The 27,986-nt window shown below is 40.3% G+C and overlaps 2 protein-coding genes across 2 annotated transcripts; one reads left to right on the plus strand and one right to left on the minus strand.

The window, feature by feature from the left end:
* The first annotated feature begins 292 nt into the window (after positions 1-292).
* Positions 293-7,368, plus strand: LOC306847764 (sushi domain-containing protein 3-like). Its single transcript, XM_079381910.1, has 5 exons — positions 293-448; positions 3,300-3,488; positions 4,419-4,566; positions 5,622-5,801; positions 6,593-7,368. The coding sequence occupies exons 1-5, from the start codon at positions 415-417 to the stop codon at positions 6,837-6,839; spliced, it is 798 nt and encodes a 265-aa protein (XP_079238036.1). The 5' UTR covers positions 293-414; the 3' UTR covers positions 6,840-7,368.
* A 6,593-nt stretch (positions 7,369-13,961) lies between these two features.
* On the minus strand, positions 13,962-27,173 carry LOC306848280 (ninjurin-1-like; the record flags this gene model as incomplete). The annotated part of the gene is made up of 4 exons (XM_079382735.1): positions 13,962-14,104; positions 23,147-23,378; positions 25,548-25,679; positions 27,123-27,173. 4 exons carry the CDS (start codon positions 27,171-27,173, stop codon positions 13,962-13,964), a joined length of 558 nt encoding a protein of 185 aa, XP_079238861.1.
* Positions 27,174-27,986: the final 813 nt, after the last annotated feature.

Genomic DNA, 27,986 nt, shown 5'->3' on the forward strand with positions numbered 1-27,986 from the left:
AAATTATTTATTCAGCTTTTACTTCGAAAAATGGACGCTTATGACTAGTTTTGTGGTCCAGGGTCACATATAATGAGGTATAAATGTAATTTTAAAAAGATTCATCTTGTAGCTATATAATTTAAAACAATCTTTAGAATTTTTCTATATTGGCTGTTTAGCCTATTGTTTTATTATTTTACAGTCAGCTTATACAGATTAAACTGATGATGTGTAGCTTCATCGGTCACCTAGAGCTGAACCCGCTTCATGCTCAGCGACTTGATGAGTAACAGAACACGCAGTTTAAGCCACTAGGACAGAGGACAGAGCCGCAGTGTGTCCTAAATACTCGCTCCAGACTGACTGTGTCTGCGCATGCGCAGCTGCAGCTCGGCGGCACAGCGGTGAAGAGACGGCTTCAGAGCAGCAGTGATGGGGGACTGGAGCAGTGCTCACAACCAGACAGGTAAACTCATCCACACCATCCTTCTGTTAAACACAGGTCTTCTCAAAAGTGTTTCTATTAAGTTCGAGTTTTGAGTTGCTTTATACTTAAGTTTATTCGGCGGCACTTTCTTCTGGTGTTTTTCTGACACACATGAGTAACACTTTATTGTACGGTGCCCTTGTTACACATGTTACATGTACTTACTAGCATAATAAATTATGCATAATTACTTGAAAGTAGGCTAAACGAAAGGCAAACCCTAATCCTAACCCTAACCCTATAGTCAGGAGGCTACATGCAGTTAATTATATTACTCAGTACTTAAATGTATAATTAGGCTACACGGTAACAACAACACCTTCAAATAAACTGTAGGCTACGAACCTGTAACATGTATCATGCAAGTAACTACTATGGAAACGATAGTAAACTAGGACTATTACATAATTACAAACTCTAATCCTAAACCTATAGTAAATCAATTTGAAGTAAGTTGTTAATTATTTTGACTAATTTGTAATACAGTGTGCACTGAAACAGGGATACCGTAAAATAAAGCGAGAGTTCTCTTAGCAATCATCTGCAGTTGTAATTAATAACATTACTGATTGAGTTTGAATTTGTAAATAGTTAAGACATTACTGTTTAAACGTGGATCTGATTTAGTGAAGCTATCATCTGACAAATACAGTATATGCTATTCTTGATCACTGTGTGTATGAGAAACGAGCTTTAGATGCGGTTAATGTGTGTGTGTGTGACAGAGAGAGAGAGGGTTATTGTGTGTATTAACAGCAGACAGGGTGATATGAGAGCAGGAAACGCGTCTTCTGTACATGACAGCAGTTCTCGGATCGGAAACACGCTCAATGCGCTTCGATCCTCTTCCTGTTTCTTTCTTCATCTTGTGTTTTCTGTTATTTCGACTTGAGGTTGACCCATGTCACTATAAAAACCTGTACGCTGTTATTTCTTTAGTGGAACACTTATGTAGACGTTTGCATGTCCACACACACACACACACGCACACGCACACGCACACGAACACGAACACGCACACGCACACGCACACGCACACGCACACACACACACACACATATTGGTTTTTGTGGTTTATGGGGACTCTCCATAGGCGTAATGGTTTTTATACTGAACAAACTGTGTGTGCTATTGCCCTACACCAATTGCCCTAACTGTGTGTGCTATTGCCCTTTGTATAGCCTACTATATTAATTACAGTTTCTGTGGTTTAAAACAATAGTTACATTTATTATTTATTATATTTTTAAAATATTTGAGTGTTTGAGGCATTGCTGATAAACACACTGCCCCTCTCAGCCCCTCCTAAACATCTTCAATATTGTGTTCTCTGCACATTTTCAGTTGTTAACATTTGATAGTCTACAGAACATTACACTTTTCTCTGTACGGTGGAAAACTCAGTCAAATGTGACCTGAGGCAGCAAAACTCGACACAGAAAATCTACTGAGAAACAGATACCAGTTATCCGTCAAGCTTGAGTAAGTTTAAGGCAATACATATTTGTCATAGCTGCATGCTTGAACCCTGAGTCTATATCATTATCTTTATAGTGTATTTAATTTCCTATATCAAAATAAAAATCTATATCAAAATAGTCAAATGTGTAATGAACCTATCTTAAGAAATATTCACTAAAATAAAAAGTGTGACAAAATGCAAGATTTGAGGTGGCCCCAGTCTCCACTGTATATACATTTTGACCTGAAGTCCTGAGTCATTAAAACTGGCTCATCTCCATGTTATTTGTTAGTCACGCAGTTACAGTATGGCACACACCTGCTTTACAGTTTCACTTCTCACTCGTGCACAAAAACAACATTGTGCAGGAGGAACAGACGGAAAATGGGCGTAGAATGCAGACGATCTGAGATTCTGCACACATAAATCATCTGTATCTTCTTGGTTTACTGTATCTTCCTACTTTCTACTTTTCTAATCTCTTGTTCTTGAGGATGAATTAAAGGAACAATTCACCCAAAAATGAAAATTAGCTGAAAATGTCCTCGTCCTCAGTTCATCAGAGATCAGGATGAGTTTGTTTCTTCATCAGGTTTGTAGAAATGTCTCTCTGCATCAGTGTCTCAGCAGTGGATGCTCTGCAGTGAATGGGTGCCGTCAGAATGAGAGTCCAAACAGCTGATAAAAACATCACAATAATCCACACCACTCCAATCCATCAGTTAACATCTGGAGAAGACAAAAGCTCAAACACATCCAGCATTAAGATGTTTTTAACTAAAATACCATAGAGTCCATAATCCATGATAACTCTTCCTTCAGTGAAAAAGTGCATCTGCTGTTGTCTCTCACATCAGAATCCAGTCACATATTTGTTTAGAGCTGTTTTGTCTTGTAAACGCTGCTTGATCTGTGCAGATTTCTCTCCTGATTCAGACCAGAACACGTTTTCACTGGAGGAAGAGTTATTATGGATTACAGACTCATATTTTAACTGGAAGCAATGGTTTTAAGTTAAAATGTCTTGATGATGGTTGTTAACTGATGGACTGGAGTGGTGTGGATTACTTGTGGATTATTGTGATGTTTTTATCAGCTGTTTGGACTCTCATTCTGACGGCACCCATTCACTGCAGAGCATCCATTGCTGAGACACTGATGCAGAGACACATTTCTACAAACCTGATGAAGAAACAAACTCATCCTAATCTTGGATGAACTGAGGACGAGGACATTTTCAGCTAATTTGAATTTTTGGGTGATGGCACCCATTCGCTGGGATGGGTCATCGAGTCAGCGTTAATTTTTGGGTGACCTGTTTCTTTAGATTCAGTCTAAGCATGGCAGCATTGTTCTTGGCTCACGCAGGTCAGTGCGCTCCGCTGCTGTCTCCTGTGGTCGGGACTCTGAAGCTGGTGTCCGGTAATGGGACGAGCGTGGGCAGCGTGATGAGCCTCCAGTGCCCCTCCAGACACCGAGCGGTCAGCGGCAATCAGATGTCCTGCATGAGGAGCAGCAATAAGACACACTGGAGCGGCGGGACACCGGAGTGTAAACGTAAGCCTGACACACTCATAAATGTGACCATCGACCACAAAGTTTTTCTCGATGGCTAACACACTATAACTGATTCATTTGGCACAATTTTCCAAACCATTCATACAGTTCTCAAAACAAAGACACATTTGTTTTGACTTCTATCACATTTCACCTGCTTTCTTTCACACATGTTCCAATTTGCTCAGTGTTTTCTGCAAAACTCTACACAAGAAGGGCATCATTTTGCACAGGTTTGACCATGGTCTCATTCAGAGCACACATTTATCCCTGTGTGAATATTAAGTAGCAAAACGGATAACACACAGGTCAGAATCCCAGCACAATATGAGCAAGAGCTGATTATGTGTTTTGGAAAATGAATCCTGGTAGTGAGAGACAAAGAGGAAGAGGAGGGGAAAAGAAAAACTAAGGGAACGAATGAAATATAAAGCACTATAGTTGATCATGTTCTGCTGCCTGCAGGATCATCTACAGGGTTTTACACGACGTACACATTACTATTACAGTACATAGTAGCAGTACTTCAGATGAGAGAACTTTCCCTGTTCTTTGTTCTGTAAATACTGTAGCACACATCCTCAAACTCATAACTGTGGAATTGATTTGTATCCAAGTACTTTTTTGTGTCATTATATAGACATTTGTTAATGCATCATTCATACAGATTAATGGACAAAAATATGAACCTATTCTTATTTTATAATAATATAAAGGATGTAATAATAGATTTGCATTAAGACTCGAAAAGGGCTTGTCAGTGAAGCACAGTTTACTAGGTGATATAACTGGATGGTCACAGCATATTAGGATTCAGAACTGCTCCAAGTGTCTCTTGAAAGTTCCCTCAGTCATGGAAAACATGTTCAAATTGGAAAGCAGTCTCTTCTGATCTGTCTCACTGTGTGTTTGCGCTCTGTGTTTGTGCAGCTTTGTCTCAGTTCGAGGATGACAGCTTTCGTTTAGCTGTTCTGCTGTCCTTCATCAGCTTAGCCATCATACTCATCATGAGCATCATCTTCATCACTTCCTGTCTGGTGAGACTCGTGAAACGCGAGGAGAGGAGAAAGTTGGAGAGGTGAGAGACGGATTGAGAATAGACAGAGCTCTCAAACCCGGTGCATCGTCTACCGCCTACAGCTTTAATATCATTCCAGCGCATTTTAACTCTGAGCCGTGTCATGCCTTCATTCCCTTGTGTGCTTAATTGTATTAAACATGCACTTGTAGTGCACTTCAAATCAGAAAAGTATATTCTTAAAAAACTGTACCTGCAGATAATGTAATATTCATGAAATAAAAGGCCATGTAAGTGTTTTTATAGGGACACTTTCATGACTATGCTTCTTAATATACTTTTAAAAATTGCACTTAATGTCAAATTAAGTTTCACTTTACAGTACATTTTAAATCATTGTTTTAATAATCTTTTGTCATGCTTTAAAGAAGTGCACTTATTATGATGTTAACTGCTTAGTAATAATTGTAACTGTAGTGTGTTATTTAATATTACATTTAAAGTTAATCTATTTTAAATGTACTAAACCGCAACTTCATCATTAAAAATGTCTAATTACAAATATATTTAAATACTTATTGTTCAAAATATTCTCTTACATTCATATAATTGCATTAATATGAATTTAAACTATCACATATTTTAATTTAAATGCAATTTTTGTATGTATTTTATTTTACTGTCTCTTTGTTAGACTGTAATTATCCAATTAAGTACTAATTAATAGTAATCAACAACAAAATGCGAACACTACAGGGTTAGGGCTTAGCTTAATTGCTTGTAATTCTCCATAATTTACTGTTATTGCTGTAAGGGCATGTAAAATGTGTAATGAAGACACTCTAAAATTAACATGCAAAAAATACTCTTTTAAAAAGTATGCTGAAGTATATACTTGTCTGCTGAAATTGTACAATAGGTTTGTGTGAGAAACAGGCCCATATTCCAGCAGTGTACTATAGGTGCTATACACTCTCTCCAAACCCAAGTGGACATGATTCAGAAGATCTCACATCAGTCATCTTACGAGAAGAGAAAGGCAGATGTGAAGGAAGTCAGTTAAAACCACCACTGACGCGGATGACTGTAAAGTGTGTGTCTTGTGTGATGTGTAGGGCAAGAAAAACTGGAGCGTCAGAGTTTTGGCAACAAATAGACGTTGAGGGTGCGGAGTTGCAGAGAGAGGTGTTACACGGCCAGAAAACCACAAACAACAACAACAACAACAACAGAGGAGAGAGACCGTACACAGACAAGCATATCTACGGCCACGGAGACCTCCACACTGCCTGCAGGTACTGTCCAAACACGACCAACACACATCTGCACAAACACTCAGTATGCTGCCATCACAAAGATAAAGAAAGAGTTCACCCCAAAAATGAAAATGCACTCACTCTCGGGCCATGCAAAATGTAGATGAGTTTGTTTCTTTATGAGAACAGATGTAGAGAAATTTTGCATTACATGCTAAACCAATACTTGCTCAGCAACAGATGCTCTGCAGTGAATGGGTGCCGTCAGAATGAGAGTCCAAACAGCTGATAAAAACATCACAATAATCCACAGCACTCCAGTCCATCAGTTAACATCTGGAGAAGACAAAAGCTGAAACAAATCCAGCATTAAGACGTTTTTAACTAAAATATTAGTCTATAATCCATAATAACTCTTCCTCCAGTGAAAGACATTAATTGATCAGTCATATGTGATGTTTTTATCAGCTGTTTGGACTCTCATTCTGACGGCACCCATTCACTGCAGAGCATCCATTGCTGAGACACTGATGCAGAGACACATTTCTACAAACCTGATGAAGAAACAAAAAGTTTTTTTTTTTCACGAACGTTTCTTTTTTGGGTGAACTGTTCCTATAAAATACAGTTATTGTATTAAATCCCTGACCCGAGATTTAACAGTCTAAAACTTTTTTAACGTTTGTGCAACATTGGTCAAGCCAGCATCAAAGTTTGTCCTGACAAGCTTTCCTTTTGTACTTTCCATGCATTGATCACATTTATGCGTGTGAAGTTAAAGAGCATCATGCTGGCATGCACTCATTATGATGATATGGTGTTTTTCACAGGTGTCTTCAGCAAGGGAAGCCCTGTCCTCCGATCATCCATCCGTCCCAGTTCTCTCTGATACTCAGTCCACCCACTGACTACCTCATAGACACACACATGGGCCCCGTCGAGGCCTGTGGGGCATTCCCTGTCCCCCGTGGTGCTGCAGGAGACAGACACTTCTGCAGGCCGCTTCATGGCCCGCTCTGGAACGGACCGCACCTGTTCAGCCCACATCCACCGCCTGTCCAGATGATGTCTATATGAGGATGTGCTGAAGACCGTGGATAATAATGAGGCAAACTGGGACTAGTCATGAGACAAGACCTCAACCGAGAACTGGAACTTGAGGATGTTGTTTTATTGTTATGTTTTTTGGATGATGTGTATTGAATTTTCTTTGCACTTAACATGCTATTGCACTTGATACTGGCCCAACATCAGTAACAATAGATGACAACCATAGATGTTTAAATAGCTGCATAATAAATCGTTATAACAAGACTAATTGAGCTGCAACATTACTGGATGTTTAAATACAGTATGCCTCATTCCCTTGACATTAAGAATGTAGAGTTTGCAGGAAAATAATCCAAAGGCTCTCCAGACAGACTGATGTCTTGAAGGACCATATTAATATCCTCATGGAATCAAAGTCTCAACTGTGTAGATTTGTTTTTGTACACAAACTAAAAACCAAAGCAAGCTTTAAAATGTGGAGATTTCAGCTAGTGTCGGTGCCTCTGTATATAATGTGTGAATAAAAACTGAATACCACGCTAAAGTGGCACACTGGAGTCCTTTCAGATGTTGTGCAGATTATAATACTGCGTACGTTTTGATCATTAGTTTTCAGAATTAGAGCTGGGGTTCTGAGGTGCACTGTCCTAATCAAACACTTCAGGACTACAAAGTCACAGGCAGCAGGTGAGTTTGGTTGCAGCTAAACTCTGCAGGAACCTTGAGGGACAGAGTTAAAGGGATAGTTCACCCAAAAATGAAAATCATGTCATCATTTAATCACCCTCAAGTAGATCCAAACTATCCCTTTAAGCAACACTTATAGAAACACATAACAAAACCGTGAGCGAATGGCATTAGTTGCACGCATTCATGGGCCAGCAGGCCACGCCGCGGTTCCTTATCAAACATGCACGTCTCGTCTGCATCTGAACAGTTTTTAACTAATAAATTCGTCATCAATAATATCAGTCATTTTCTTCGACTAGATCCCCATATGTTTATCCATCGTCTTCATTTTGTAACACTTCGTAGATATATTTCACTAAAAGTAAACGCATGACAAGAGGTGAAAGTGACAGAGAGTCCTCAAAACATACACGAATGATGACTCAATTCTGTTCCCATTGGCTTCGAATCATAAATGTGATGGTTATAAGAGTTACTGACCTGCATTAGAAGCTGCATGCTGTCGACAGTATGATGACAGGTAAAAGCTCATGCATTCACTTTTTTCACTCATTCACTCACTCACTAAGGCAACTATGACAAAATTGTACCTTTAGGGGTACGGTGGCTGGGGCAGAACCATTAAAGGGACATCTGTATGCTTTATCTACCCTTCAAAGTTTGATAATAGGGTACTGTCGTCTCAGACCTCCTCCTGAAGCAGTCTGAGAGTGATGGGATTTATTTGGCAGTGGCTATTTACACTAAGTGCAAGTAACATATTTTCTTAGCAATAGATACTATTTACACTAAGTGCAAATAGCGATGGATGCCATTTACACTGTTAAAATAGCAAGATTTTCTGCTATTTATACGACTTATTGCAAATAGTGGCAATTATCTGCACCTCAGTATTGTAGTACATTATAAACAGTACGCAATAATAACGTACTGAGTGTAAATTATAATTTTAATTCAAATTTATTAAAGGGATGCCACCTTATTGGGACAAAAGCCCTCCACCTACCCGATACTTTTTTTTTCAAGTTTTTGATTATTTCCTTCATTTTTATTGAAAAGAAATGCCTTTCCGATGCGATATGAGATTTGAAAAGGGAGAAAAAAAGTTTGGCAAAGAGGGCCTCGAACTCGGGTCGATTTAATCAAAAAGCATATGCCTTACCATCTACGCCACTGAAACTAATGCTAAATTATAGTCTTTTTTTAGTGTTGACTAACTCAATCACACGTTAGTGTAAATAGTCTTTGCCAACAAGGCAGGCTATTAGCACTTAGTGGCACTTGGAGGGCATTTACACCTGGTCTTTTCACGACTGAATAGCTATCAGAGCAAATGCATGAAGTGCCCAAGTGTAAACAGTTTCTTTTAGGGGCAGAAAAGGTACAGGTGTTGGGGCAGTGGCGTTGCGCTACAGCCATCCCGAGTTCGAATCCAAACTCGAGGATCTTTCCCGATCCTGCCTCCCTATCTCTCCCACTCCTGTCACCTCTACACTGTTCTGTACTGGTAAAAAAAAAAAAAAAAATTTATAACTAAAACATTAAAAACATTAATATTTTAATTAAAATTAAATTATCATTAAAAATCGCATTAAAATTATTCAGTGCATTCATTCAAATCTTTATTGTGTAATGTTTGATGTTACTGATGCTCTGTCATGTAATTCAGCTGTTTTATTTGATAGCAGCACATATAATACTGTATAAGACTAGTAAAACTAGTATCCTATATATAATATAAGATAATATAACTATATAGCTATGTCCAACATAGAGGCGTCATGCCCATTGACAGTGAGGGCACGTGCCCTCTCGGATTTTTGAATTCAGCTTCCAAAAGACAAAAAATAGCCGACTAATATTTTCTATATTTGATGCAATCACACCAGGTTCAGCGCGTCTATCATCAGCTGCTCGATGCAAACCTGTGTTCGCTGAGCCAGAGACAGACGCGTGTTTACAGCCCTGCGCATTATAACCAATCACACGCGATGCTGTTGAGCTGATGAATGTAATGACCAATCAGAGGCGTTCAGGGGACTCATCGCTCGCGGACTGAAAACTGCAGAATTCTCTCGTTAGAAACAATAAAGTGCAGATGTGTGTATGAATCTGTAAGTAATATATTCATTTCACAGTGTAAACAGCTTCAGTGGTTTTAATGGGAGTTTTTGAGACTGCTTGATTTCTAGACTGTGAGTGGAATTTGATAATGTAAATGTTCTTGGTAACACCACATGCACAAATATGCATTAAATAATGCTTAATAATGCACAGGTAATCCATTTATTAATGATTACTTCATCCGCAACTAATGAACATTTGATTCAAAGATTAAGTAATCGTAAATTGTTATCAGTTAAATGTAATAAACTTATTTTTTATCTAATGAAGTAAATTGATATGTTAATTAACACACTGGGTCGAAGCCATGCCTTTAAACTTCCAGTTGTCTGCTTTAATTAATCATTAGCTAAGGTATCATTATGTTATGACTTTACTTGTGGAGGCACAGAACTATTAACTAATTGATAAGTAATATGTCATTGTGGTTATGGATTTTGAATGAGTTAGTTACTCATGTCTCAACAAGTAAAGTCACACCATAATGATACCCATGCAAATGATTAGCTAATGATTATGTTTCCATGTTCTTTGCTCTTCTGTACAATGTTATGATAAGTATAGCCTGACCTAACTTACAATGTTTTATTCATATTAACTTTCAATGTTAAATTCACATTAAATATAAAGTCAGTCGTGTTAAAACTGTTATGGCATGACACCCATATATGTTACTTAAACAGACAGGTTATTATGCATACTTCATAGATTACATCATTAGGTTACTTTGACCATCGCCCACTATAGATCAACTAACAATCTATAAAGGTGAGAATCGAGATATAGTTAATGCGTTTGGGAATGTTTTGAATAAAATAAAACATAAGTGCTGCTGTTTGTCACATGATGACCCCTCAAAAATAATGAGTGCATGACGCCCTGCTCAACTCAGTTATCAATTGTTAAAACAAAGTCAATCCACAACATTTATTTATTTATTTTATTTTGCATCAAAAATGCAAATAGACATTCATTTTCGCCCCTTTAACAGCTGAATAACAATGCAATGTTCAGTGCCATAATGATAATGACTGTCTATCTGTGAAAATCTATTGGTTCTTCAGAAAGTCACTGTAAACCTCCAAATGATTCAGTTTTTGAAAAAGCTTAAATGAAGCACACATTCAAATTAGCAATAATAAAAGAACACTTATAAGTATGTTGTTTGGCAGTACAAAAGTTAAAGCTTACCGAGAAGCAGACATTACTGGGACTCTAAATGAATGCACTGTAGAATCCACTTCTACACAGTTGATTGAGACTGTGTGTGTAAATGCACATCGTGCCACCAGAGGTCAGCATCAGCTTTCTGAGAATAGCTTTTGTCAGTGTATGTGTAAACCCACAGAGAGTCACATGTATTACTAAACAGCAAGCGCTCTGAAGCTGAAGTGTGCATGCGACACTTTACTGCAGAACAAAGAGAGCACAACACAATGCACGACACAACATCCTAAAAATGTGATGCTCGGGTTAAAAAACATAAAAAAAAGTATATCTCTAGACCTTGTCTTTTTATAAGAGATGCAGATTGGATGCACACAATAATTGAATGTGGCATTGATAGACATGAGGGCAATGAAATATAGCTATTGACTCTTGAGCTCTTGGGCCCAGTTCATCTGAAAGACTGTTATCAGAACGCTCCTGCTTTCACGGCTCACTGTTTTCAACCGCTCACTTTGAGAAATGAAACACAAGGCACTCTGGACAGAATTTATATAATTCCAGGATCACTAGAAAATGACTTCCCATATTAAATCAATGGAAAACAAAGCAGCTCACATAATATTTATTATTAAGCAGACAGCCTAGAATATGGATTGGTCTAAAAAGAAGCTAAAATGAATATGCGGTAACTAATCACAACCATAAACAGAAGCACTTCCTATAAGAACTTGTGTCTGTTTCACCTCTGCTCTTGTTTGTGTACTAATCTATTGTATAACTGAAACTGTGAACTACAAATATATTTCTAATACTGATATAACACACTTCGTCCGTGTCTACTGTACACTCAGCAGGGCCGGCCCAAGCCTTTATGGGGCCCTAAGCAGAATTTTATGTGGGGGCCCCTCAGTTGAGTTTTCCCTGTTTTCCTCGCTTTCCTTCGTTTTAAATAAGAGTAAGAGCTCCGTGCGCATTTTACTTTCACTTTTACATTTTCAAATTGGTGCAGTTTGGCATCAAGCAGTTTTCCCTCATTCCCTGGCTTTTAAATAGCTTGTAAAAGCTCTGTGCTTATTTTACTTTCACTGTTAAATTAGCAGCAATTCAGCATCAATTGCTTGAATTCAATTCAAGCAACAACAAAATACAAAGTAGAATATAACTTTTATTAACAAAACGTACTATATGTAAACGTACCATGCTATATGCCTAATATAAAATAACTTACAAATTTTAAATAGGTATACAAAACTGAAAATCAGTAAAGACTGAGGAACAAATAATTATAAAACGTAGACCGTTTATTAGTAAAAGCGATGTTTGGAGTTTGGAGGCTCGGATTGCATACACCTTGATGTAAAATCATGGGGAAAATTTCACAGTTTAAATAAAGTAGAAATCAGCAAATACTGTGAAACCAAATAAATGAGAAACAAATGTTAAAAAAATGAATTAAAAAAACCTTCCAATATCACCTTAGATAAATGGCAGGTCAACAGGCTTTTCAAAATCCAAAACATTTTTAAAACAGGTGCTTTCACATTTGGTTTTGAAACTCTTCTGCCATGGTCTTGACTCCTGTCTGTCTCCCCTCTCTCTTCTTGTCAGTCATCTGGACTCACTCTCCTCACCTGATAATCAAATCTGATCTGATGCGCGACTGCCGTTCGTTCAGTGTGCTGCATTGAGCAGTTCTAATTGTAGTGTCTTTTTTATTTTTATTACTATTAAAAAAATCAAAATGAAGGTGAGGGACGGTGGGCAAGTGACGTAACCGGTATTGCGGCTTAACACCGGTATCACCGCCAACACTGTCTATCACAGCAAAAAAAAAGATATTTAGTTAAATAGGCTACACACTGATTTTTATGGAAAGCAGCAATAATAATCCTTTCAATTAATGGACGACATGTTTTATTCCTATCAAATACACATTGTGTAGGTTACTATAAAGTTTACTCTGTTTTTCTCCCAGCTAACTGACCACTTACTTTCATGTATTTCGTGAGAAATAGGTGAATTTACGTGATGTTAATCCGACAGATCCACACGGCGTATATTAGCAACATGCTCATTATTGTGCCTGCATGACACGTCGCTATAGAAATAATAAAATGATATGTCCTATAGAACATTTAATTATTTAATATTGCACCTTTGGATAATTACCACTGACCATTGACATATATCAGGAATATAAAATAAAATAAAATAATGGTCATTTCATATAGACTACTCTTGGGGGCCCTTTGGTGGGAGCCGCTTAGTTCGCTCATGCCTTGGGCTGGCTGACACTCAGTATATATCACATCTTCTCTTACAGTAGTTATACGCTCAGGACCTCCAACATTTACAAAAAGCAACTCCTTTCACTGACGTTTGAAAAAGATATACATTTCAGACTTTTTTGAAATTTCATTTTATGAAAAGGGTGTGTGTGTGTGTGTGTGGGGGGGGGGGGTATTCTAATCATGAAAAGCAGCGTCATACATTTACATTTTAATCTATTCTTTATTTAAGTAGCGATATTTACATCTATGACTGTTTATGCAGACCTATTTTTCATTCCATATAAAATTGCGTGTTATTAACCCCGCCTATGTCAAATACTTCACTTACATTACAATTTCAATAATTACTGTCAAGCTGAATAATCATAGCTGTTGATTACAGAACAATCAAATTAACATCAAATACAAAAGCTAGTAAAAGGCCAGTAAATAGATTTCATATCACAAAATTAAATACGTAATGACCAGGCTGTTTTCGATGATAGATCATTCACTGTTATGATCTGTTGTGATTAAATCATTTTCAACTTTTATTTTATTTTCAGGGTTTATTCTGTTGTTGTTTTCAATAAAAGCTACGTCAGTAGCTGCCTTAAATACAACATTATTTAATATAATACATGGCTAAAATGGGGTGTGCTATGCAGACAAATGTTTTTTTTATACACACCTACCTACCTTTGTAATTTATTTAAAACACAAATTTATATCTGACAGCTCTGAGCTTGTTGTTAAATTGTCTGACAGCCCACACCCAGTCCCACAGAATTTACCCATAATGCCCTGCTCCAAGCTCACACAGCTGATTAAACTTTAATGTCTTCTATAGCGATGTGTTTGTGTGTGTGTGTGTGTGTGTGAGAGAGAGCTGGAGTCACACGTCTGCATTGGGCCGCTGAACTCCGAACGCAGTGATGAAGACATTGGTGACAACTATGATGAAGATGCAGCCTGTGGTGATGTTCTCTAAGATGTTCAGCCTGAGATGTTTCTGCTCGTCATTCAGGTTCCACTTCACTGCAATCAGCAACAATACACACGTCAGCTCTGAACCCACAGAACAATCCAGTCTGACTCACATCAACAGTTTTCTGACCTGCTGGATCTTCAGCATGATTTTATTACAGCTTTTTCAACTGCTTTGATTTTGTGTGAAAGCAGTTGAAAAAAACGTCTTAGGTTGCGTATGTAACCCCAGTTCCTCGAAGGAACGAGACGCTGCGTCAGGAGACGCTTTGGGAAACGCCTACAGCGTAACCGGCTCTGAATACCAATGAAATCTGTCCAATGGATGGGAGGGGCGTCACGGGCGAGGTGACGTAATGACCAGCTGGTATAAAAGCATGTGCAGTGAAACCGGCGTCAGCTTCTAGAATGAAGCAAGCGCTGGCAGGGATGCCGGAAGTGTGGACTCGCGACGCAGCGTCTCGTTCCTTCGAGGAACTGGGGTTACATACGTAACCTAAGACGTTCCTCTTCAGGAACTCGAGCTGTGTCAGGAGACGCTTTTGGGAACGAGATACCCACGGCACCAGACTTCCAAGTCCCTGCCCTGTGTGTATCCATACGGAGCACAGCTAGGGTGAGAGAACGGAAAAACCTGGAGTGGCTCGTATGTCTAGGCCATAAAACCTGACAAGGACAGGGGCGTAGACCACACCTGCGAGAAAGGCCTGGAGGCCGCCACACTCCTCGTGGAATGAGCTCTGACCCCCATCGGCGAGGGGAGTTCAGAAGACTTATAGGCCATCTGAATGGCATCCACAATCCACCGACTGAGGGTCTGCTTGGAAGCAGGAAGACCTCTCTTAGGGGGACCGTAGCAAACAAGCAACTGGTCCGCCCTTCTCCACATGGCAGCTCTGTGGACGTATGCTCACACTGGACACATACGATTTAGCTTTTGCTGGTCAGGCTCCCGAAAGGAAGGAGGACTAAAGGCCTGCAGTACGACAGGCTGTGGTGTGACCGAAGGAACTTCGCAAAGTCCAAGTGAGAAGGGGCCACTGACAGGCCGCAAATCCCCAAATCTCTTCAGAGATGAAATCGCCAGAAGAAACACGGTCTTCAGGGCGATCTGAGATCTCCTCAATAGGCTCGAATGGAGGCCTACAGAGAGCATCAATACCCCAGCCAAGTCCCAAGGGGGGGGCCCGGGACCGTACTGGAGGCCTTAGCCTCAGTGCACCACGGAGGAAACGTGTAACTAGCGGGTGTCTGCCCACTGACTGTCCACCAAGAAGGGTGTGGTAGGCCGAAATTGCCGCCACAAAAACCTTCAAAGTGGAGTGGGCTAACCCTGCGGAGAGTCGAGCCTGCAGGAACTCCAGCACTGTACCAACCGGGCAGGTTAACTGGGTTGAGCTGGCGATCTCCGCACCATGAAGTGAAGAGTCTCAACTTCAGGGCATACAGTCTCCTCGTAGAGGGAGCTCTGGATTGGAGAAATGGTCTCAACAACATCGGTTGAGTGACCGTAAGCTACGAGCCGTGCCCCTTCAGGGGCCACACCCACAGCTTCCACAACTCCGGGCGGGGATGCACAAGGTGCCTCCTGCCTGTGAGAAGAGATCCCTCCTGACAGGAATCTCCTATGGAGAGCCGTCGAGGAGGAAAATCAGGTCCGAGAACCATACTCTGCCCGGCCAGAACGGGGCTACTAAAAGCAGCCGGAGTCCATTCCGGCGCACTCTCTCCAGAACTCCGGGGAGCAGAGCAATCGGGGGAAAGGCATACAGACGAAGCCTCGGCCACGTCTGTACCATGGCATCCAGCCCCTCGGAGCTGGATGATGTAGAGGGTACCAGAGGGGACATTGCGCTGTCTGAGTGGCGAAGAGGTCCACCTGAGCCTGGCCAAACACTCTCCAGATCTGCTTCACCACCTCGGTGTGAAGCATCCATTCCCCAGATAACAGCCCCTGCCTCGACAGGGTGTCTGCTCCCACATTGAGATGCTAACTCAGACGCTCAGAAGGGAGCGGCATGCTCAAGGTGACCCTCTAAGTTGAGGGGAACAATGCCAGCTCGACCAACAGCAGAGCCGGGAGGGAGCAGCATGCTCATAGGTGACCCTCTATAGTGAGGGGAGCAATGCTAGCTCTACCAAGGCAGAGCTCTGGAGAGCGGAGCACTTAACTCTCAGCATGAGAGGGAACTCAGACGCTCAGAAGGGAGCGGCATGCTCAGCTCCGCTACGATACTGGGTGGAAGAGACTGAGATATGCGCTCGCTGGAGACCGCTGCGCCCTGAAGCACCATAGGTGGCAAGGTTGGCAGAACGATCTCCTGAGGGCGCTGGGGGGCGATGATCGCTGTGTGCTGCAGCGAGCGTCGCTCTACTCCAGCGGAGGCTACCCTCATAAGCCCTGATCCCACTCACATCAGGGCTTCTTGGCCAAAGACCTCTTCGTCTGCTTGGCTGGGAGGTCCTTGACCGCGCACCCTTCTTACCGCCCCGACCCACTCCAGCGGGGGCAAGCTTGCCTATACGAGGAGCCAGCACACGGCAGGGGCTGCTCTCGCCCAGCAGCCTCAATGAGCTAGAGAGCGGCGAGGGAGAAACCGCTGGAACGCCGCCACCTGCCTCCCGAACCAAAAAAGGCCAGAAGGCAAAGTGGGGCGTCCAGAAGGAAGACCCTGTCGCGGTTTTTCTTTAAATCCGACAGGGTCAACCAAAGATGCCTCTCCACCGCCACCAGGGCTGCCACAGATCGCCTTGACGGTCTTGACGGCGACCTGCTGCCGCGTACCCCTTGCCTTCAGAGACGACGCAGTGTCAGGGGACAGATAGCTCGCAAGCGTCTGTTCCACCCGCGGCATCGCTCTGTAACCGCGCTCACTCGTCCCCATCACATTACCGTAGTACTCGAATGAGGGGACGAAGAGGCGGGCCGAATTGTTTTCCCTACGAACTCGACACCTCAGTGTGGAGGTTCGGGAAAAAAAAAAAAAAAAAAGGCAGGCTCCGATGTGGAGGTGAATCTGAAACCGCAGAAAACGCTCGTATAACCCTCTCTGCGGTTCGACAAGACACTCCACAAGCTCCTCATATTGGGGTGACAGAGTGGGTGCAACATGCTCGACGCTTCCCATGTCAATCTCCTCGGAGGTAGACACGAGAAACGCCGATGCCGCTGCCCAAGGGGAAGTAACTGCAAGGCGGGCTTCCGGACTCGAGGAGCGGTCATGGGATCTGACAGGTGAGAATGGAGATAAAGACTCGCTCGTCTCCGATCCCTCCATCAGATCCCGATGCGAACCCCACGAGCGCCGTCCTTGCTCCGCCTCAGCGGAAGCGGGGCAGCGCCACGGGGAACGCCAAACACACACAAGTTGTGTGTATCCCCCGCACACAAAAACGTTTGCAGCTCGTATTGCGCTTCTCCCATATTCCAAGCCTTAAACTGGCTCTTCTTAGACATATATAAAGACAGACAACAGTAAGATATTAATAAGACTGACAGAAACACAGAGCGCTAGCTGAATGACAGAAAGCTGACGCCGGTTTCACCGCACGTGCTTTTGTACCAGCTGGTCATTACGTCACCTTGCCCGTGACGTCCCTCCCATCCATTGGACAGATTTCATTGGTATTCAGAGCCGGTTACGCTGTAGGCGTTCCCCAAAGCGTCTCCTGACACAGCTCGAGTTCCTGAAGAGGAACTGTAATATTACAGCAAAAGTTTTTGCAAATGTTTGCTTTTGAGATGTGTTTGTGATATTTTGAAAGTAGTGCTTCATTTTGCAAGAGATGTGAGGCATTTTGCATTTTGTGTGCAATTCTTGGTTTTGTGTGTAAAGTTTTGATAAAAAGAGGCAAAGTTTTGAAAATGTGTAAGCAGCTGAAAAAAACTGTATTTGGTTATCTGTTATTTCCTATGCACATTAAACAGCCTTGTTTCAAACAAACTTGTAACAACATAAGAATAAATCATGGTGAGCAAACCTACTCTGAGGTTCGAGCAGCAGAGCTTCAAAACAATATTCTTTTATAGCTTTTCTACTGCTAGTTAAAAAAAAAAAAACTTCTGTCAAGAAAAATGCTAAATATCTGAGAGTTTTCCTCCCAGCAGACAGTAAAGCGTTGCTGACTCTCTGTGTGGTGAGGACCAGACTCACAGGTTGAGCTCGCTGGTAAAGGCAACCCCTCCAGCTCGTTCAGATCTGTCTGCTCATCATAGATTAGAAGCGGTCTGACAGAACGAAAGTGCTCTCTGCTGATGAGAGACGCATTATCCACCGGAGCACTGACTGCAGCAAACAGCCTTTAATCAGGAAAAACACCCCACTCTGTCCAGTGTTGGGGAAAGTTACTTTTAAAAGTAATGCATTACAATATTGCGTTACTCCCTAAAAAAGTAACTAATTACGTTTTATGGAAAGTAATGCGTTACTTTTGCGTTACTTTTTAATATGAGCAGGGCTTGATTGTTTTTAATACAAGAAGTTCTAATTATAGCAAATGTAAAAGCCCTTTCACACCAAAAAGTGTAATGAATAAACTTCAGGCTGAAGGAAGAGTAAATTGACGTCTGTACAGTAGAACGCAGGAGAAGAAGGTTCAACACTCTTCAGCAATAAAAACACAATGAAGCACAATTGTTAGTTTATCTAAAGTCATTTTTGCTTATTAGTATGATTGAACTGGATCATCAAAGGTCAGCAACAAAGATATTGGTTAATAAAATAGGATTAGATACATTTGTGTTGTTTAACATATTTAATTATTGCAGGTTTGCGTCATATTCTGAGTTTGCATTTCACTGTTTTAAATAATTTTGATGAATACTAAATCTGTTTTTGCGAGTGGGATGAATTAATGCACATTCACATCTAGTCTAGAACTACAGTAACAGCATGTTCACAGCGCACTGTCAGTCGATAAATGGGGAAAAAGTAACTCAGATATTTTCTTTTAAGCTAAAAAGAAATGCGTTACTTTACTAGTTACTTGAAAAAATTAATATTATTACGTAACTCGCGTTACATGTAATGCGTTACCCCCAACACTGACTCTGTCTGATGGAGTCCTCAACACTGGTAAAGCAAGAATGAGTGTTTCTATCATAGACTGATTGATAATCATTGATAATCAAATTGTTGAAAACATGGTGAACGAACATTTTTCAGAATGCTCTAATTTTCCCCAAATTCTAATGACAGTATTTCCTTAAAACAATATGGTGGGCATTTTGTGGTGCTTTATGGCAAAATGGGATTTAATGACTGTGTTAGAGAATAAATATACATAATTAGTCAAAATGAATGGGAACTTAATGATAATGATTTGGGTTTTTGCCAAATGAATGCAGTGTGATTGTATTTAATTCCTCTTTGACATTCAAGTTCAGCATCCTGTGGGTGTGGCCAATTCAGATTCAAACTCATTAATGAAAGTCAATTAAATGCTGCATTTTGATGCTTAAACAATGGTATAGCCTGACACAGCGTTTAGTCATTAAATGTATGAGAATGGCATTGTGTGTGTATCTGTGTGTGTGTGTGTGTGTGTGTGTGAGAGATCACGCTCGGCTGGGTCAGAGAGAGACGGTGAGGTCAGCGGGGGCAGATCCGAGGCTCTGGAGAGTCAGTGGGAATGGGAAAAAGCGACAGAAAGGGAAGGACAGACAGAGAAAGGTTCTGCTGATATGTAGGTCAAAGAGAAAGAGAGAGAGTGAGGGGGTGTATTGTGATGCTATTGTCATGTGCTGCTCCTCTAATCCCAAATTCACACTGAGTTTCACAGAGTGTTCCTGAAGCAGACGTGTGCTTACGGCTTCAATTTACTGAATGAAGCAGTGCCTGCAGGGATTCACTCAATAATTCAGAGAAGAAACACCTTATGAGAATCACTGTGCAGAGATTGAGATGTTAGTCATCTTATTTGAATATAAGATTAAAATGGTTTGGTTTTCTTTCATAGCTGGTCATTGACAGGTACAGTATGCAGCACTGCTCTGATGATGCTTTAAACTGTAATACTATTAATTAACCCTTCCTGCTCTCTGTAAGATTTATAACAGAATTTAAGACAGAAATACGCAACAACATCATTCTACGAGTGTTTTTGCTGTGACTGTCACCAGAACTGCTTTGAGCTGAATAATGACACTACTGTCTTCTGCAGAGCTGCTTTACATCTGAAATTGAATTTGTTTCATAATTGATACTTTTTTTCATTTAGTCTTCTCAGATAATGAAGTTTGGTCTCGACAGAAGGAGGCCTGTTTTCTAGATTTTCCGCTGTAACTAAAGAGATGATGATCAGTCCATGACTTAATAAATGTAAAGCTGCTTTGAAACAACCTGTATTGTTTAAAGCACAATATAAATAAATGTGTCTTGACTTAACTGGTGATCTCGGATCAGTGAGAGCAGAGAGACTTGACTTGCTAACATGCATTTTGATGAACTGAAACAGATTTTTTAACTTCTATGACTGACTAAGATATATCACAATAGATGTCTCAGACTACAGAGCACTTGTGTTCTTCAGTGCTTCGTGTCTGTCAGATGACAGCATCAGTGTGAGTCACAACAGGCCACTAAATCGCTTCATGATGATGGGACTGCAAATGAGCACTAGTCTATAAACTAAATGATAATGTACATCCAGCCAGGTGTTATGGCAGAATAAACCTTGAGAGGGTGATCAGGGTCAGATGGGTCTTGTATCACCCTGAAGGGTTAATAGCAAACAGCTTTAAACCCAGACAAAACAAACTAATTCAAACAAGACAAACATTTTAAGGAATAATGTATAAACGTACCACTTATTACTAAGCATTTCAATACATAATTGTGTTCATAAAATATTTAAGTTGAAACTTAAAAAATCTCACCTACTTAAATTGTTGTATTATATAAAATTTAATAAAAGGGGAAAAAAAATGTACTTTTACAAATTAATAGTAAAAAAAAATTCATTATGTTATAATCCATTACAGTAAATACGGTCTATAACTGAGGTGCGAGATGGTAATAGCTGTGTTTGTATAAGCGGAGTACTTCGATTGCAGTCACTTTAAATGAGTGGGAATAACACAGTATCTCCTGTGCTCTATCAGGTCCTGTAATCGCTGCTGTGTGCCCTGGGGCTCATTGCTATCCAAGTACTCTCAGATCCTCTGGGTACACAAGCCTCTGTTTACTAGGCTAGGGTTCGATCCACTCTATCAGCAAATCTATAGGCTAAACCATGTCCTCCAGAAACTCTCCATTTAGACTGATGTTGATAAGTGTTACAGAATTGACATAATGTTTTCTTGAGGTCGACGAGGTTAAATCTTCCACTACAAATAAAAAGCCCTCTGAGTGTTTGGTAAGTAATGTTATGATTGGTTTTGGACTTTTTCAGCATATTGCAAACCACACTAATGACAGTTTATTGTTGTGATGCCAGTATGTCTTCAGTAAATATTCCACTGAGCAATGGATGATAACAATGATTAAACAAGTAAAAACAAAAATAAGACAATGACCATGAAGTTCAGTCAGGAAACTCTATTTGACACAAGCTGATAGATCCTTGACATGTAATCTAGCAATCACATTGTATTCTTCACGGTGCAAGCCATGGTCACTCATATATTTACAACCAAAGAGCTTGCAAACTCCATGTCCTTGCCTCCCCCCCCTCTTTTACCCCATGCAACACTGAACACTGATACTATGACCCCCCCCCCCCCCCAGCTCCCCCCACACACTTAAAAACTGTGACCAGCACCTGTCACTTGTGCAGCAATGGACTGATTACTACCTCATCCAGCATTGACTGCAAACTACCTCTTCAGATAGTCTGATAAAAAGACTGTTCTCTTGTCACTTTAACAGACTGATAAGCTCTTCTTGCACTACACATATATCTGCACAGTTTTGTTTTATGTAACTGGTTTGCGCTCTATCTGCCATGTGCCTTATGCCACTATATCTCTTTCTTTATTTTTCTACAATGTCCTCATTTGTATATCTGTATAGTTGTATGTACATATGTTTAAACTGTACTTATCTGTATTTGAACGTCTACTGTCAGTGTTTTAAATGTTAACTGTATGCACCAAGGGTCTGAGAGTAACGCAATTTCAATTCTCTGTATGTATGTGCCGTACATGTGGAAGAATTGATAATAAAGCAGACTTGACTTGACTTGACTGTGTACAAAGACCGACGGAAAATGAAAAGTTGTGATTTTCTAGGCCAATATGGCTAGGAACTATACTCTCGTTCCGGCGTAATAATCAAGGAACCATGGGTGCAGCAGGAGCAGTGATATTACCCAGCGCCTGAAAGTAGTCCCCAGCTATATCATAACTAGTTGGGACTACTTTCAGGTGCTGTGTAATATCACTGCGCAAAGTTCCTTGATTATTACTACAGAAGAGTCAAGTTTTAAATAGGAAAAATATCAAACTCTTTGGTCGTTTTTGAGCGAGATGCTAACAGTCTAATCAGATTCAGTGATCTATGCTAAGCTAAGCTAAAAGTGCTACCGCCAGACCCAGAGATATCGGCTGAATGGATTCAAAAACAGTAATACTCAACTGTTTAACTCTGGGGGAGTTGGAAAATTAGCCTATTTACAAAAAAAGTGGAGTGTTCCTTTAAAGCTGCATCACACACCATAAGTAAATGGTTTTATACTGCTTTGTCTGGAAATGACAATTGTTTCCTATGCAGTGACGTTAGCCAATCATAACAGCGGCCGATTACTGAGAAGCCTTAAAGGACATGTCCCTTAACAACAGGTCTTAAAGAGAGAAGGTCGGAATGAGGGTTGAAAATAATAATTTTCCATATATTTATTTATTTTATTATATATTTATAGAATAACATTATAAGTAAATATATTAAAATAATACAAAAATCCATGTAATGACCCCTTGTCATGAAGTGGGCAGTAAAAAGCATCTAGTAGAGATTAAAATACAAGCGGTACAAGCAGAATACCTGATTTTGATATTAAGAGCTGCGTTGTTTTTTGTGTTGTCTAGTAAGTCAAGTGCACCTTGAGTCCTGCTGTAAGGCAGGTGTGTGTGTGTGTGTGTGTGTTCTCATTCACCTATGAAGATGAGCAGGATGCCCACTAACACCTGCAGACAGAGCGACAGGCTGATGAGCGTGATCAGGGACGTGTACAGGGGGTTTGGGGGCCCCTGCTCCAGCACGGCCTTCAGCTGCGAGGCGTTAGCCATTAGCAGAGCCACGTCCAGCATGCTCTCCGCCGCGCTCTTCTTATTAGCATAGTGGTTCATGTTTAGAGGAGCGCGCGACAGGCCGAGACTGTGAGAAACCTGACGAGAGAAACATGGGGAGAGAGGACTGTTATCATGTTAAAGCCAATATTAAACTAATCCTATACCAACTACTGCACGACTATTTTTTGTTCACTGAAGCATTTCCCTTGAACCCGCTTTACTGGTTTTTCCCCGGCATTTGACTATACTGACTATAGTGTGAGGGAATTACAGGCTCTTCTGGAAGCTGGTTCCAACTGCGGGCCGCATAATAGCTAAAAGCAGACTCCCCTTGTTTTGTGTGAACCCTTGGTATTTCTAACTGACTCGATCCTAATGATCTGAGAGGTCTGTGTTAGGTTTATATTCAGTGAGCATATCTGAATTATAGTGCTTTGTAGAGAGTCTCTTACACACGTATAATACTTGTTTTGTTGAAGAATAACTTTTATAAATTAATTTGTTTCATGATTTTCATGATGCAAAGACTTGACCAAAGATGCCCTGTAATTCTCATGTGTCTCAAAGCTGCCACAGAAGTGATCTGAAATTTGTCAAATCTGATTTAATCATTTTGGTGAAAGATTTGAAAGTCATTTGAATTTTGGGATGAATAAAAATTCTCACTACAAGTACTGTGGTTTATCATGTAAATAGAGTTTGAATGTCAGCCCAACTAACAGTGCACATGTTTACAGGCGGTAGAGGATGAGCTATTAACCTTGATTTACAATGAACTGCAAAGCCCTTATTGAGCACACTGAACTTACAGAATGAATGGTATGGTCTTGGCACGAATGCATGATTTATCTAAAAATGTATTGACTGCCATAATCTTGAAGAGTTTCTGGTGTCATGAAGTAGCATGAAGAATAATAAAGAGAGAGAGAGTGCTGACTCTGGCACTTCTGGTCTTACTGACTGAGGACTCGATTACTGCTCTTTCTTGACTAGTACACTCACAGCCCTGAGCTCCGCTGGAGGATCTAAAGTAAAAGCATATCTCACAGTTAATATCGTTAATATCGTTAATATCGGGGAAGTCGTGGCCTAATGGTTAGAGAGTCGGACTCGTAATCGAAAGGTTGCGAGTTCGAGCCCCCGGCCGGCAGGGATTGTAGGTGGGGGGAGTGAATGTCCAGCGCTCTCTACACCCTCAATACCACGACTGAGGTGCCCTTGAGCAAGGCACCGAACCCCCAATTGCTCCCCGGGCGCTGCAGCATGGCTGCCCACTGCTCCGGGTGTGTGTTCACGGTGTGTGTGTGTGTGTGTGTGTGTGTGTGGATTTGTTCACTACTCACTGCTGTGTGTGTGCACTTGGATGGGTTAAACGCAGAGCACCAATTTCGAGTATGGGTCACCATACTTGACAATACGTCACGACTTTACTTTTTTTACTTTAATGCCCACACACTAAAACTGCAATGTAGTTTTGTAAAATCTAAAAGAAGTATGCATGAATGTGCGCGTATGTCTCTACACAGGAAAGATTTACCGCATATGTTTGTTATAATTGTTTGCCTGGACCTTCCTGAGAGAAAGTGTCACTATTTACCACAACAGAGCAGTAAATATAACAGATAACTGAATATGCATGTGTACTGAAAGATATTTGATGTATTATTTTATGACTAATAGTCAAACACCAATATACATGTGAAGTGTCAGTGAATGGGTGCCGTCAGAATGAGAGTCCAAACAGCTGATAAAAACATCACAATAATCCACACCACTCCAGTCCATCAGTTAACATCTGGAGAAGACATATTTCACTTCAATCTGTTGCTATATATATATATATATATATATATACAGTATGGACTCGTATAGAGTATAGAGTATATATATATATATATATATATATATATATATATATATATATATATATATATATATATATATATATATAGACGTATTTTAGCTGGAAGCTAAAACATCTTGATGGGTTTGTTTGAGCTTTTGTCTTCTCCAGATGTTAACTGATGGACTGGAGTGGTGTGGATTATTGTGGTGTTTTTATCAGCTGTTTGGACTCTCATTCTGACGGCACCCATTCACTGCAGAGCATCCATTGCTGAGACACTGATGCAGAGACAGATTTCTACAAACCTGATGAAGAAACATACTCATCTATATCTTGGATGGCCTAAAGGGAAATAATATTTTTAGCAAATTTTCATTTTTGGGGTTAACTATCCCTTTAAATAATACTCTTGCTGATACCCTTCCTTCCTTCTGTCCCTCTTCTTTCATCCTTCCTATCAGTATTCCTCTGCTGACTGTGCAGTCGTAATGACAAGACACCTCTCTCATGCTGTTGATCTCAGGATGGCTGCGCTCCAGCGGCTCATCGATCTACCATAGGGAAATTACATTTCCCTGATTCTCTACAGAGCTTTTAGTTACACTGCTTACACACACACACACACACACACACACACACATACAGACAACTCTCAATGCTCCCAACAGCACAATCTGTGGCCCAACTCAACTCCAGTGCTCTCAAAGTCAACATGAAACACACACACACAAACACACCGGTGTTGTATTGACTCTGCCCACAGATAGACAGCAGTTAACCACACCAATCGCTCTTCATAACAACTGGAAAGATTCAGCTCGATCCAGTACAACCACACACACACACACACACACACACACAAAGGAAAAATGAAGCGCCTATAAAGCAGCAGTTATAAGTCTGATTAACCCTTGTGCATCAATAAAAAAAGTTACACATAGGTCCATAGTGGACAAAAATGTCCATGTCAAAAAACAGTCATAAACATTGGAAGCTTGGTAGACTTAAGTGTGGTCTCATTTTAAAAAAGACCTATGGCAGATTATTGTTGAAGTAAAAAAAAGTTTAAAAAGTGAAACCAAAAAAAAATATACAGGTTTAAGTTTATGAAAATGATTTATGAACAATATTTTATAGAAAATATAAATTTTATGAAACATGTTGAACTCTAAACCTGCTAGAAAATCAAAGCCATAAATCTAAACAAGTTTTGTTCCCAATTTGATGTTGATATCTCAAAAAATGAGCTTTCAGTAAGATTTGTTTGGGCGCAGTACCAGATTTTCCCCATTAGATGCCAGCAAAACTCCACTGGTGCACACAGTGGTGGGATTTGTGATTTACAGTAGAGTTTTATTTCTCAAATATTACAAGCACACACACAATTGTTTTTATGACACACATACAAACCACACTCTGACATCTATACCAACCCACCCACACAATTATAGCTGCATTATTTATCCAGTTGGCTCTATAATACGCAGAAGCAGAAAACAGGAATGAAGCGAGTATTTGCTTTATAGACCCTTTATAGACCAAACCTGATAAAATGGCACCATCTGGTAAAAAATAGTAAAAAAAATCTAAATTTGAAAGCCTTGCCAACAGAATGAAAACCTATTAACAATAATTGCATCATTTTACAGTTAAAGGGTATTGCGATTAAAAATAGCAGTTGTAATGGGTTTCAATGGGGACATTTTTGTCCAAAAGGTGCTGAGAGGAACTATTTTTTGTACCTAGTGTAAAATAGATTTATTAAAGGAAATGAGGGTGGAATATTAAAATTCCAATAAAAATACACACCTGAGCCAAAATTTATGTAGTTAGCATTAACAAATGCAAAATTATCAATAAATAAACTAAAATGGACAAAAATGTCCATAAGGTTGCACAAGGGTTAAGCAGTCAGCGGCATACGCTAACAGCTCTTTAAATGCTGTATGAAAGAGTTGGATTGTGTGCTAGCAGGTTTAGCGTCTGTGACCCACCTGCAGTCCAGGACCAGCGGCCGTGTTTAATTCAGTAGCGTCTGCTGCCATCGCTGACACTGGGCTGTTCTCCTGTGGGTCAGTGTCCTCACTTGCACAGGATTTACAAGACCTCAGACCTCAGGCCAATATTTCTGAGCGGATGTAGGGACCGGTGGGAAGAGGTTGGTATATGATCTATCATGTCTTGTTTACACTCATCCAGTATTTACGTCGTTGCTCACTCATGTATTCACAGTCTGGACTGTTTGAATTCTACACTGTATTTATTACTTCTTATACCATAGTGGTTATAATTCATATTTCTTGTATTACATTTGCCCAGTAAAGAGGATCATTACAATTACCTTAACTTAAATATTCATAAATGCAAAAAGCAAAAATTGCTTGGCTACAAATATATTCTATTTATGCAGTGTATCTCTTGTTTATTTTTAAAGGCATAAGTCCTGTCTGTAGCTGTAGAGAAATAGAAAGGGCCACGACTCAAATTTCACTGTGAATATCCGAGCCAAAGCTTTTAATGTCCGACTGGGGCTTGTGTTACACATGAAGGAAACGCAGTAACACACCTTCAGGCTTTAAAACATTATAAATATAAATATACTCTAATCTTGTTTTCTTGTCCTTTTTTATCTTGAATGAAGGAACCCTTGGAATGCTTTTTGAGACACTGAAATCTTGTTTTGAACATTCAGATGATTCCTCTTCCGTCTCTCATGATATGCATCTCATTGTGTTCCAAACCCATACCATTTTAGCAAGATGCCAGAGCTGCGCTTTTCCACGGAGGGAGAGACAAACAGGGGAAACAACTGTATACAACTCACACACTAGGTCATACAATCTGCTCATTAAGTGTGC

The sequence above is a fragment of the Barbus barbus genome (genome assembly GCF_936440315.1).
Source record: "Barbus barbus genome assembly, chromosome: 28".
NCBI classification, from domain to species: domain Eukaryota; kingdom Metazoa; phylum Chordata; class Actinopteri; order Cypriniformes; family Cyprinidae; genus Barbus; species Barbus barbus.

What these genes read in the sequence shown, in the direction of transcription:
- LOC306847764 (XM_079381910.1), top strand. Translation starts at nt 415, where the DNA reads ATGGGGGACTGGAGCAGTGCTCACAACCAGACAG. An exon ending in CAGTGCTCACAACCAGACAG is followed by an intron (nt 449 to 3,299) that starts GTAAACTCATCC and finishes TGGCTCACGCAG; the next exon opens with GTCAGTGCGCTCCGCTGCTG. An exon ending in CGGGACACCGGAGTGTAAAC is followed by an intron (nt 3,489 to 4,418) that starts GTAAGCCTGACA and finishes GTGTTTGTGCAG; the next exon opens with CTTTGTCTCAGTTCGAGGAT.